The sequence below is a fragment of the Protopterus annectens genome, chromosome 12.part0, assembly GCF_019279795.1.
Source record: "Protopterus annectens isolate FY-2018-M chromosome 12.part0, PAN1.0, whole genome shotgun sequence".
Classification (NCBI taxonomy): domain Eukaryota; kingdom Metazoa; phylum Chordata; order Ceratodontiformes; family Protopteridae; genus Protopterus; species Protopterus annectens.
This window is the reverse complement of record NC_056746.1, coordinates 1,165,070,321-1,165,084,334: the sequence shown is the minus strand read 5'-3', so window position 1 is coordinate 1,165,084,334 and position 14,014 is coordinate 1,165,070,321. Positions and strand designations below refer to the sequence as shown.

At 44.3% G+C, this 14,014-nt stretch overlaps 1 protein-coding gene across 2 annotated transcripts in view; it reads left to right on the top strand.

Annotated features, from left to right (window-relative positions):
* RALGAPB (Ral GTPase activating protein non-catalytic subunit beta) overlaps positions 1 to 14,014 on the top strand; it is a 3,411,848-nt gene that overhangs the window by 407,578 nt on the left and 2,990,256 nt on the right. For both annotated transcript variants that reach the window (XM_044090192.1, XM_044090191.1), the window contains exon 6: positions 1,902 to 2,033. In XM_044090192.1, coding sequence (XP_043946127.1) covers positions 1,902 to 2,033 — 132 coding nt within the window. The remainder of the gene's footprint in view (positions 1 to 1,901; positions 2,034 to 14,014) is intronic.

Here is a 14,014-nt window from a genome sequence, read left to right as displayed (position 1 = left end):
ATACAAGCTTCACTCCTTAGATGTTCACAGGCAACTTAGATTTTATCTAAACAGGACTGCTGGTCATAGGCAATCCGACCAGTTGTTCATTTCCTTTGCTAAATTTAATTTGGGCAAACCAATTTCTAAAGTCTCACTATCTCGCTGGATTTCACAATGTATCTTATTGGCTTATCAAGCTTCAGGAAGGCCCGCACCGGAGGGTGTACATGCCCATTCAACCCGGTCAGTCTCTACCTCGGCAGCCTTTAAGGCTAGGATTCCTCTAGATGATATTTGTGCAGCAGCCATGTGGGCTTCATCTCATACTTTTATTTCCCACTACAAGTTGGATCTTGCATCTAGGGGTAGAGCATCCTTTGGCTCCGCGGTGCTCCAGAATATCCTTCCATGATGGCCGCCCAAGATTCAGGTAGCTGGGGACTCTGTCCCACAGGTTGCAGACAAATGAATCTCCTACTTCATATTTAGAAGTTATGTACTCACCATAACGTTCCATCTGAGTAGGTGTATTCATTTGTCTGCAACCATCCCGCCCTCCTATCCCCCTGGCATTTCAGTTTCCTGCATATGTTGTGCTACCCTTTTCAGGGTGTTCTTGCTGTTGGCAAACTCGATCTGAGGTCATGAGGGTAGAGCAGGGCATTATGGGTGAGGGGAGGAGCTGAGAGCTTGGATCCATAGCTGGTAAACCATGCCGGTTTGGATCCGATATCGGATCCATAACCCACAGGTTGCAGACAAATGAATACACCTACTCAGATGGAACGTTATGGTGAGTACATAACTTCTAATTCTCTGCCTTATTCTTTGGGTTATCCACTGCTCTAAAAGTGTTCACAGAGTGTCTAGCTCCTGTGATAGCTCCATGTTTTTCCAAATTTATATGACTGACTTGTCTTTGCAGAGTCTCTTTCAAAAAATCATGATCTCTCTGCCTCTCTGTCTCTCTCTCTCTGGGTAGAGATCCCCTGCACAGGCTGGGATTCCCACAAGAACATTCAGTAGACTTTTCTGACCATCTCACAAGATCGTTTTTGGAGTGTCTGCTAGACACCTCAGTACAAAGAGCTTTTCTTCCACAGGAAAAAAAAAATGGGAATACATTTAAATCTATTCCAGTTTTTTTTTTTTTCTTTTTTTATTCGGACATCTGTCCCGGTGAGGGGAATACCTCATGATTATTGCTCTTACGTCATCTGCCTCTTGTAAGACTCCAAATGAGAAAGATGCATCAGTAACCAAAATCTGTTTGGTCTTGGCAGTCAACACCCTTTGTCTTTTCAAATTGCAGTTCTGGGATTTGTAAAAAGGGAACTCAATTGACAGAGGCAGTTTAGTGTCCCATTCTCTCCTCCTGCTTCAAAGCAGTCAGTCACCATAGATGCTTCAGACTTTGCTTGGGGTGCAGTAGAAGTGCTATCACAATATCTGTCTTCTGGAAATGAGAGCCGCAAAGTCTCATCCCCAGTTCTTCTGGCCAGGATGCAACTCTCTGACCTGCTTTTTAAAATATAATTGGTAGTAAAAACAGCAGCTTGTAGCAGTAAAACCAGAAGTGTACTGGTTAAACAGTGCTGTAGCATTAGACATACAAGGTGGAGGTAATCATTGAATACTTGGCAATTGCCATATTATTTTTGCTTGTATAGTCTAGGACACCTCAGTCATGCTTATAGCTGTAAACTAAATGATGAAGTAAATAAGTGAAAATAGTTGCTGGACCATAGAGAAATACGCCTGTGTGCGAAAATGCGTTCAAATTGAGTCATTATATGCATTTGAGCCTGATCTATTTAAACACATTTAGGTGAAAAAGCACTTTCATAATAGTCTTAGGTAATGGAACTTACACTGAGTGATTAAAGTTGTAAAAAAGTGATTAATTATCTTTGTTTCAGGTTACTTCGTTTTACATATGGCCCTTCTTTTCCTCCCTTTAAAGTTCCTGATGAAGATGCCAGCCTAATTCCAGCTGAAATGAGTAATGACTGTGTAGCACAGACTTGGTTCCGTTTCTTACATATGTTGAGGTAAGAACAGCAGGATGGACTTGTGATTTTGTTGTGTAACTGCATTCTGTGGTTTTTCCAGGAGTTGCTTATCATAAACATTGAGAATGTGGTCTTTAGTTTCATTTAGTACTATGTTTTTAGTTCAGTCAAAAGGCGTGAGGCAGATACACACTAGGTATTTGCACCTGGTTGCTGCATCCACTCAACTCATTATGCAGGATACAAGTAGCAGCAAGATGTTCTTCGTGTTTCACTGTTGCAGTCATCACATTTGGGTTATCTGCCTGCAGGTAGCCCTCAGTCAGCCTGAATACCAGAGTCTTGGGATTTCTGCATCGGATGCTGTCACTTCTTCCATGACGTCAGGACGTCATGAGTATAAAACATGCAGCCGACGCCATTACATCAGTCTTTCTTGCCGTGTCCAAAGCAGAAGCAGTTCGCAAGTGCCAGCCAGCTGCCTCCTGAAATTTTTGTTTTTCGAGTTTCAGACCTGAAGTCTTCTGAAAGATAAGTATCCCGTTGGGGATCCTTTTTTCTTGCTCTAACCAATGTCAGAAAAAGTTAATAATTGTCTTGCTTGTGGAAAGCAAATACCTCACAGAGATTTTCATTCTTACTGCGTCATCTGTTTAGACCCAGACCACGATGTTCCTCGTTGTCAGTTCTTTGCCTTGTTCAAAGCCCAAACTATTCATCGTCGGGCGATTTTTGTCTAAATTCTTTCACGCTTGTTCTTCGTATTCTGAAATGGCTTTGATAAGCCATCTGGCTACCGATCTTCCAAAAAAACATAAGGATAAAGACAGAGACAGACCGCATAGGCCAGTACTCAGTGAGACACCTTCGCAGCCCCTGATACCCACATCTACAGATTTGCAGGCCTCTGCTGAGGCCCTTTCGAAGTTCGGTATGCCACGAGTTGCTTCTTCGACTGTGGAACCTGTGGATGTCTCTACCTTGGATGGGTCTGGAGCTGCTGTGCAGGCACCGGCTTCTGAGGGTGTATTCCAGCCTTCTGATGTTCGTATTAAACTGACATCTTCATTTTTGACTAAAACTACCGAGTTTCTCAGGCCCAGAGTTCGCACTTCACCTAGAAAACCGACCAAAGTGCATGCTCTAGCTCCCATGCCAGGGAAACAAATGCTTAGAATGGCTGAAGACCTTATAACTTTAATTAGGGGAAGCCAGCCTTCCCACTCTGTAAGACAAAGGATTGATTTTCCTTCTGATTCTACAGGCCATGAGCTTGATGACTCTGATCCCTCTGATTACCAGGACATTCCCTTATCTACCTATGAGGATTCAGATGCAGAGGATTCCATCCCCTCTGCCTCCCCTCCAGAGGACTTTTCCTTTGGTGAAACCTTGCATACCTTAAGAGAGCATTTCCGCTGGGAATGCCAAGACTACCCACAGTCCAAAAAGAGACTCGGAGAATTTTTAGACTTGCCTCAGCACAGGTCTCTAGCTATACCCCCTGTTCTGGAGATTGTAGATGATGTCTTCTTGGAATCCAGCCTTACCTCTGATACCTTGCCTCTAGGGGCCAGGAAACCTGACAGGTACTACAGTACCTGTCTCCCACAAGCTTCTCTTTAAGAATCCTACTGTGGATCCAGAGATAATTTCCCAGGGTCATAAAGGTATTAAGGCTACAATAGCCAAAAGCCCTACCCCTTCAGACAGGGACTCTAGGGCTTTAGACAGATGGGGAAAGAAGATATACACCTCTGCTACTCTGGCCATTAGGGCTTTAAATTGCCAGTTTCATATGTTAAAGTATCAGCAACATACTATGGAGCTAATTAAACTGAAAATGATGTTGATTCATGATTGTGCAGAACATAAAGATTTACAAGAGTTAATGCATTCTGCTAACCAAGTTGGAAAACATACTTTGCAATGTGGTTTTGATGCCTTAGAAGCATCTTGCAGGGCTGCTGTCACTGAGTCTGTTCTTAGAAAGCATGCTTGGCTTAAGGAACATATCTTGCCAGACTTATGTCAAAGCAAAATTACTAGATGCACCACTAAATCAAGAATGCCTGTTTGGCAGTAAAGCAAAAGTAGTCCTCAAAAAGATGGACGAAAAAGCTAAATCTATGCAAACTGTTAAGTATTTCCTACAGGTGCAGCCACCTATATTCAGTAGGCATTGGCCTTCTAAAAATTGGTCCTTTCCAGTCCCCCCCAGATCTTCTCAGTCCTAACCCAGGGGCAGCATACCACCATGATTACAGTCTCAGGGTATGCACAGATCTAAGCAATGGAGTGCTGTCACTTCTAAAACAGGGAGTAGTAAGCCAACATACTATGGTAAAATCTCACAAAGACTTATCCTTAATTCTTCCAATCCTTGCCCAAGTACTTGCACCCTTAGGAGGAAACCTTGCCCTACATACTAAAAACTGGGAGTATATCATGCAGGACAGATGGGTCTTGAACATTGTATCCCAGGGATACATATTCTACTTCACTCACTGCCAACCCCAGGTGGATGGCCAGACCTCCCCCCAAGCCAGTGGGCAGAGGCCCAAAAGCAAGTACTTTCTCTTCTCAGTATCAAGGCTATTCAACGTGTCCCAGCAGAGCATAGGGGACAAGGTTTTTACTCCAGACTGTTTCGGGTACCCAGGAAAGAAAACACTTGGCACCCTGTCCTGGATCTGTCTTTTCTCAACCCCTTCCTGGTGGTTCCAAGGCTCAAGATGCTTACTCTCCAACAGCTGCTTCCTATGCTAGCCAAGGACTCCTGGATAGCCGCCCTACACTTAAAAGAAGTTTATCTGCACATCCCCATAGGGGAATCTTGCAGGAAATACCTACATTTCAGAGCAGGCTCTATGCATTATCAGTTCTCTGCACTTCCCTTTGGCTTATCTACTGCGCTCAGGGTATTCACAAAATGCCTAGCTCCAGCCATTGCATATTGCAGTCAGAGAAAATTTCAAATTTGCACATACTTGCACGATTGCCTTATTCAGGCGGACAGTCAAGAATTGCTACTCCGGCACCTGGCATTTGTAAAGAGACTTCTAACTTCACTGGGGTACACCATCAACAAAAACAAATCACATCAGGTACCCAGCCAACAGATTGTATTCCTGGGAGCAAGCTTGAACACATCTTCCCAGATGGTATTCCTCATTCCAGAAAAACAAATGTATTTGACAAACTACTTAAATCTGCTGGCCAACAAAACCCAGCTATCTGCAAGAAAAATACTGCAAGCCCTAGGGTTCATGGCCTCTTGCATTCTACTAATTCCATATGCAAGACTGCATATGTGGAAATTTCAGTAGTACTTAAGTCTCTGGTGTCAACTTTATCAGGACCTGGAAACAATGATTCCTATCATTCCTTGCCTAAGGGCAGTTTCTTTGGTGGGCAGAGGCCTGCTATCACAACAAAGGACTCCCTTTCACTCTATCCCCTGCCACCCAAACCCTAACAACTGTCGCATCATACTATGCATGGGGGGCTCACATGGCAGGGCAAAGTATTCAAGGCAAATGTAGCCCAAAGCAAATGCACCTGCATATCAATCAGAAAGAAATGTTAGCTGTACAGAATGCTTTGACAGCCTTCAAATGCCTTATTCTTCCAGGGAAACTATTGATAAAGACAGACAACACCACAGTTATGTGGTACATAAACAAGCAGGGGGGAACCCTTTCCTACCCACTCTGCAGGTTAGCCATGGCTCTGTGGGACACGGCCTTGAGCAGCCAAGTGCACCTGCAAGCTCAATTCCTGCCAGGCAAACTAAATTCATTAGCAGACGACTTAAGCAGAAATCTAATGGACCTGCATGAGTGGAAGCATGAACCCAAATCATTCAAGCTGCTGATCCACAGGTGGGGGGGCACCAGAGGTGGACCTCTTCGCTTGCCCTCAGAACTTTCAATTGAGCAAATATTCCACCAGAACTCCCCACAGAAAAGCATGGAAAGTGGATGCTCTGTCCTTTACATGGGAAATCCTCTCAATCTATGCCTTTCCCCCTCAGCCCCTCCTCTCGAAGGTTCTACTAAAGATCAAACAGGACAAGCCAAGGACAATCCTGATTGCACCAGACAGGTCACGCCAACACTAGTACCCACCTTTGCACAGTCCCACAGTACTGCCACCTTGGCACCTGCTTCGGACCCCCCTCTCTACTGTCCCAGGAGAAGGGCCAGATTTTGCATCCTGTTACAAACCCTGCACCTAACAGCCTGGTACATCCCCTGAACCCTCAGTAAACAGGTGCTGGATGTCATCCTGGAGGCAAAAAGGCCTACTACTAGAAAATCCTATTCAGAAAAGTGGAAATGATACTGTTGTTGGAGCCAGTCTCAAGGAATGGACACAAATGTGCCCAGCTTACCTCATATACTAGATTACTTAACAGAAATGTTCCACAAAGGCTTATCCTTCTCTTCAATTAAGATTCCTGCCTCTGCCATCTCAGCTCATTGTAATACTGAGCCACCCCTCTTCTCTCATCCTCTGGTCAAACAGTTCTTGAGAGGTGCCAGAAAACTTAAGACCCCCCCAGGAAAGCTCCCACTCCAGCCTGGAACCTTAACTTTGTATTGGAAAAACTCACGCTTCCACTCTTTGAACCTGCTGCTTCAGCAGAGTTAAAATTCCTCTCCTGGAAAACAGCTTTACTTCTAGCCATCACTTCAGCAAGAAGAGTGTCTGAATTGCAGGCCCTTATGACCGTGGAACCCTTCATTATCTTTCATGTGGACAGGGTTCCCTCAGGACTAACCCATCATTTATGCCAAAGGGGGTATCTAGTGTGGCTTTAAACCAATCCATTCATTTGCCAGCCCTTTTCCCTAAGCCCCAGAATACAAAGGAAAGGATCCTGCAATCCCTGGACATGCACAGGCAGTTTAGGTTCCATCTGGACAGGACTAAACCTTTCTGAAAATCTGACCAGCTGCTAGTCAAGTTTTGTTACAGGGGCAGAGGGCAAACCATTTCTACATGGATAGCACACTGCATCCATTTCTGCTCAAACATCATGGGAAACCTGCCCCACAGGGGATCAGAAAACATTCCACTAGGGCTACGTCAACCTCTACAACATTTCTCAGGGGAGTCCTGGAAGCTGCAGCCCTGGAGCTCTGTACACACATTCACCAAGCATTACCAGTTGTCTATCTTTTCTAAATCCAGAGCTGGATTTGCAACAGTAGTCTTACAGGGCTGGCTTGCCAGCCCTAATGCTTCTTGACCGCCTTCACCCATCCTCAGCTTTGGGAATCAACCCAAATGTGACGACTGCAACAGTGAAACACAAAGAACATAGTACAGTTGTGTACACTTACTTAAATATAGATGTTTGAGTGTATTCACTGTTGCAGTCCTGGTTACCTTCCCTCCAGCCTTCTGACTTCTCTTTACTTCTCTTTACTTCTACTTGTACTTTTTGCTTGGCAAACCTTATATCATTGGTATTTGCTTTTTGCTGGGGGTGTTCCACACCATGTAATTGCTTCCTATTTAGGGGGCTCCTGACATCTGGGGCAAGACAAACTGATGTAATGGCGTTGGCTGCATGTTTTATACCCATGATGTCCTGACGTCATGGAAGAAGTGACAGCATCTGATGCAGAAATACCAAGACTCTGGTATTCAGGCCAACTGAGGGCTACCTGCAGGCAGATGACCCAAATGTGATGACTGCAACAGTGAATACACTCGAATATCTACATTTATGGTAAGTGTACACAACTGTACTTTAAGACACTTAAGGCATGTTTAGCTCCTTGCTTGTATAAGGAAGTTGAAGACTGGAAGGCTGCTTTTTATATTAGGTTAAAAGACCGAAGTAAGTTTTTTTTTCTGAAGCCTACAATATAAAACCATCATGCATGTGTGGGTTTACTGACTGATGTGAATAAGTTGAGTTTACTGTGTATTTCATGTAATTTTCAACTGCAGATTTTCCCATTGTGCTTAGTGACACATTAGTGTTAAGTATTTTTGCTTGCATTCCATAGGGAAATAACGAGTTAAATTACAAAATATTGTTCTCAGTCACAGTGGAGTAATAAGATTATCTTTCCTACTATCTTGTGAGGAACCTTAAGTGAAACAGTTTCATTGCAGAAATATAGCCTTGCAGTCTTGCCTAAAGGCTGTGTTTTATTCTTTGTTTAGCTGTCACACTAAATGAAGTTGAAGTTAATTTTTGGACTTTGATATGGGCAAGTTAGGTTGAGTTGTGCAGTGTAAAACATTTTATGAAGTTTAGCATTTGTCTTTCAGTCATGACATTTAACACAACGTGGTGCCTCTGCTTCAGCTGCGAAATTTACGTGGAAAAATAATGTGATGGTCAGCAGACATGCAATGGCAAGTCTGACTTCTGTAGCTCAAAATGAAAAAAGACAGTTTAAATGACACCTTTATAACAGGATAGCTTGATGAATAACTAAGAACTTGGATAATGTATTGTATATGGTATCAGTTTAAATGGTAACAGCATATAAAAATCTTTCTATGGAAATAAGTTTTTGGAGCAATTAGCAAAAATTGTGTGTGCTGTACTGCTTTGGTTAACAGTCTTTGCATACACTAATGTTTTGGAAACTTTGCAGCACTTTGCAGATTAGTCTGTGTATTATCATCTGTTTGCGAAAGGGACTGTAAATCAGTTGCATGGCACCTTACCATAATTGGATAAAGCCTTGAATATGTCTCATGAGAGCTGGGTTTCAGTAACAGTCAAAGTACTGGGGGAGCTGGCTTTGTAGGATAGCGGAGTAAGAGGCCATGGGTAGAGAAAGGTGGTAGAATGGGGCTGCTGTGGTAGCTTTTGCAATGCATGACGTCTAAAAGTGCCATCTTACACATTTTGGGCATGAGACCTGGTACCTGAAGTATATATGTGTATGCTTATGTACTCCACTTAATCAGTAATTCCTTCAAATATGTACAACTTTTTTAATGTGTTTGTAGGAGGTGCTTAGCAAGAATAGGAGAGTCTAGAATCTGTGGTGCCTAATGGGAAGGGGAGTGGGTTCCTGATAGTCTGGGAAAATTTCACCTATAGACAAGTCCTAATGCTTGAGAATATTAGTCATGTTGGTTTTAGTTAATCGACTTTACAGATTTGTCATTATTGCTGTAACTTTTATTTCTCTGTACATCAGGAGTACAGTACCTAGACCTGTACAGAAAAAATTACCCTGATGACGGTAGGTGTGATAGCTCAATTATTGGCTGTTGTCTCATAGGGAATAAATCAGACAGATTCAGTTCTCACCCTGGGAAGAACAAATTGGGTCAATGGATCATGGGATGATGATGGTTGGTAGGCAGCTGAATTACAAAAGTTTGTATATTTTCTTAGTGCATTAATTAAAATGTTATTGGGTGGGATTTTTTTTATTTTATTTTAAAATCTTTTTAGGATTTTAAAATAAAAGTACAGAAAACCCAAGATGTTCATTGTATGGATTTACTGGCATAGTATGAATCCATATATATGGGATTTAGCTGAGTGTAGTCATCTGCCTTTCTGACAATTTCTGGAGTTTTAGCAGACATCCCCAGCAGACTGAGCTCCTCCTTCCTCTCGTGTCTGCATGACGCATAACTTTAAAGGAGGAGTAAGCAGCTGTGTACTGTTTATAAGTCGCTCCTTGCACAAGACGCTATTTGTCACTAGTCCATTTTTGTTTTGGTCCTTTCCAGATTAATTCCAGAGAGTAGTATGTACACTGGTTGTGATGATTTCTGTTTGATAATTTGTATTGTGCTGTGTAGACTGGTTTTCTGAGTATGGCTTGTTGAACTCTGTAAGAAGCTTCTACTCGGAGATAACCTTCCAGTAGTATCCTGAAACCCAGAAAGCTTAGAAAATGGAACAATAGAAACTGGCATTTGACATCAGAGATAGTAATGTGCTCCTTTGTTAATACCCGTGGTCTAACCCCTTTCTTTTTTTTCCTGAGCATTTTCCTGTCTGGACCACTTCAAATGTTGATATGTGGATTCTGCTATCTGTTGATGAACAGACCTCAGACGAAGTCTCCCAAGAAATAAGTGTGCCTGTTCCCATGTGTGCAACACACATCGATCCTTTTTAAAATCCCAGTCTGATTTTAATCTTCATTCATTCCTTATTGATGAGCTCAGAACCGATACTCTGTTATGAGTTGGCAACTTTACCAATCTCGCGTCAACCAAAAAACTCTCGTGCTAAGATTACCCATAGTGCCTCTCTCCCCATTACCCCAGATATCATTTGCCACGTACTGATCAGGATGTGTCAAGCCTTGCACTCTCAGCTAAGTGTTTTTTTTTGTTTGTTAAAACTTTGTATTGTTGTTGAATCTTTGTCATTTGTGCTTAATTACCTCTCGCTACCCCTTTTCTGGTAAAGTGCTTCATTCTTCCTTTCCTTTACCATTTTTCCTGGTATTCCTTCCTACCATCGTTGGTAGCTTCCACCCTTACCCTCTGTGGTATTCTTGGGATACCATTGTTGGTACCCGTTACTTACCTTTTCTCTCTCTCTCTTTATATATTCAAAAAAAAGTGTGTGTTTTGATTGTATTGTTATATACCTTTGTAAGTTTTTTGTTGTTGATATTACAGATTTTGCAGGTGGAGTGGCCTTGTTTTTATGTGTGGTTATGGCAGACAAGAAAGGGACCACTGAGTTTAAATCTTGTGACCAGTGTGCCCGTAAAATGCCACATTTGGACACACATTTCTCTTGTGTTTATTGCTTGAATGTGCCTCATCTGACTGTTCAACCACCTTGTAATATTTGTGTGGGCTTCAGTACTTGTACACTCAATGAGAGATGCAATAAACTCATTCTTAAAGGACTACTCAAATCTCCTTTCTCGGAGGCTCTTTCTGTGTCTGAGGGTTCTCTCCCTCCCAGAAAAGATCATAAGAAGAGGAGCCATTCCGTTCCCTCTTCTCCTAAAGATCCAGAATCCAAGTCTTTAGAGCCTAGACCTAAATTACCAAAATTGTCTTCAGTTCCCTCTGCTCCAGGGCTCAAAACCCCCTTCCTCATTGCCGATAGTGGAATTGACCCTGATTATGACAGCTAAACTGCCTCCTTCTACATTGGTACTGGAACTTGAGTCTTATACTTTGGTGCCAACTACTTAACTGAAGTCTGATAGGACCTTTTCGGTACCGACTACCATGGTTCCGTTTACCACGGTACCGACCATGACTACACCTGTCAGTATTCTCCCTTCGACCCAAACAATAGTCTCTCCAATTCTGGTCACTTCCCCTCTCCCTACTGCATTTTCTACAGGTCCATTGACCTCTGTGTTGAATAGAGAGCCCATACCACAGACCAGATACTCCCTGTCGATGGATCCATTCTCAGGGCAGCCATATAGCCTCTTTTTGGGACGTCCAGACTCCCCACCGGTGATATCCATCAGATCCTCCAGAAACCTAACAAAACTAGACATGGTCAGACTTGTGGATCAAGTCTTGATGACTAGGGGGTTGACTTCCCTTAATAAACCCTCTATCCCATTTAGAGCAGAGGAGTTCTCCCCACAGACTCCATCTTATACTCCTCCTTCGATCTCTCTTGGTCCGAAGCCCTCTGCTCCAATGCCTTTTCCGGTTCCAGCTGTTACAGTTCCAGTGGCATCCTCATCTGTGGCACCGTTGATCTCCCTATGGACGTCTACTCCTTTGGAGCCGAAACATCCTCAGGGTTGCGACTGGCCCATCGACATCGAAGGCCCTAGCCCGGTGCAGATTTTTTTTTACTGCACCATGTGCTACAGCCCCAATGACCATGGCAGCACTGAGTCCCCTCGAGGTTCCTTTCCTGGCAGCAGGTCTGTCAGAGCAGGATGTGACCCCCGGTTCCGAGTTTGCCCCTCTCTGTTTCTGGCTCCCATCCCTCTTCAGGCGGACCTGCTATTCAGGCGATGGAAAGGGCTCTGGCTTCTGCAGGCACTCAGCTGGCCCCACAGGCATCAAAAACCATATGTACATTTCTCCTAGGCCTCAGTTGACACAGTCTGTGACTTCAGGACACAGGGTACGGGAGCCACAAGATACCCTTGAACAGGGCACCCTCTCTCCCGAGTCCTCTATGGAAGCCCCCACCGAGGAGGTTCCGAGGAAGAGAACGTGCAAGAAGCATGTAGACTCCCAGAAAGAGTCTCTCACAGGTGACACGGACTATGATGAAGGGGAAAGGTCCACAAAATCTCCTCCTGAAGATGTCTCCTTTGGAGACATCCAATCTCCTTGCAGTTTCAAAATTTCAAGGAAGTAATCAAACCCATTCCCAGAGGCGTCTGTGTTCTTGCAGGCCTTCCGTGGCTGGCCCTCTACCGCCTAGGTGATCCTGCCTGCCGACGAGCTTGCCTGGCTCATCGTGCAGCACACTTGGAAAAAGCCCGACTCCATTGAGCCTATCCCCTGGGAGACCAGATAAATTCTTATGTCCCCCCAGAAAGATAGCCCTCATTGGTCCAAAGGATTGTCTGTACACGCTATGGTGGTGGCGGTGGCAATGAAGAAAGAGCTCGCTGAGGAGAGCCACACTGTTCATCCCGCAAACATGGAGTCCTGGGCATTGAACAAACTAGGGAAGTGGACGTTCGCCTCTTTGACCTTTACCATTTGGTCATTGATTTATCTGGCACATTTCACTAGGCTGCAGAGAGATCGCATCACGGACCTGTCTGGAACACTAGCAGGGGCTGCATCTGACGAGGTCCAGGATAAGGTGGCTTCGCAGCTTGCAACCGTAGAATCAATCTCTAACTCATCCATGAGGTTGGTCTCCCATGCAACCGAAGGGTCGGCAAGATCGGCGAGTGCAGGTGTTGTCATGAGATGTCACGCCTGGATGGGCCTCTCCAACTTTGCGGACCCTTTCAAGGATTCCATCCTCGATGCTCCAGTCGAGCCTTCCTCTCTTTTTGGATCCAAAGTGAAAGACATACTAACCAATTGTGAGCAGGACAGTAAGACCCTGTCTGCCGTAGGTGTCCGGTTTCCAATCCCCAATAAATACGCTCTAGGAATCAGAAGAGCGGGAAAATGTGGCACAAGAAGTCCCAGGGTCCTTTCCATGATGCAGGGGGTGAGCATACCCCATGAGACAGAGGGGGTAACTCTTCCGGAAGATGCCCCTTTCTGGGCAGGGGGGGGGGTCCGGCAATCAGGGATCCAGAGATTCTTTCTCTGGCCAGCCGTACCAGCGCTCCTGAAGAGCAGCCTAATTGCTTTCCTATGGAAGCAGTCGGGGGACATTTCTAGCTGCACCAACATGCCTGGCAAAATATCACCTCAGACTCCTGGGTGCAGCATATCATCATCAGAGGTTATCGCATCCACTTCACCCCAAATTTCTAAAACATATTCACGATGTTCCACCAGGTCAAAGGAAATCTGCAGCTCAAGAGGTTCTAAAGCTGCTTCAAAAGAGTCATCCAAATAGTCCCACCAGACCAGATAGGATCCGGCTTCTATTCCAGGTTATTTTTAGTGCCAAAAAAGACAGGGGACTGGAGACCCATTTTGGACCTCAGTATCTTAAACAAGTCTGTCAAGCAGACAAAGGTCTGGATGGTCACAGTTAAGTCTATCCTTACTTTTTCTGGAAAAATATGATTGGATGTGCTCTATATAAAGATGGACAAGTGATTCAGAAGATTCCTCCACTTCCGTCTGGGAGCCAATCATTGCCAGTTTTGCCCACTGCCCTTTGGCCTCTCTACAGCCCCCAGAGTGTTTACCAAATGCATGGCAACGGTAGCAGCTCAACTGAGACTACAGGGATTCCGGATGTTTCCGTATTTGGAGGATTGGCTCCTAAACACTCCCACCAAGCATCTGCTAATAATGGCACGACAATAAACTGTACTACAGGCACAGCATTTAGGGATTTCTATAAATATGAAGAAGAGTCAGCTGAGCCCGGCTCAGTCCTTGGAATTCATAGGTGCAATGCTGAACATACCATCTTGAACGGCCTTCCT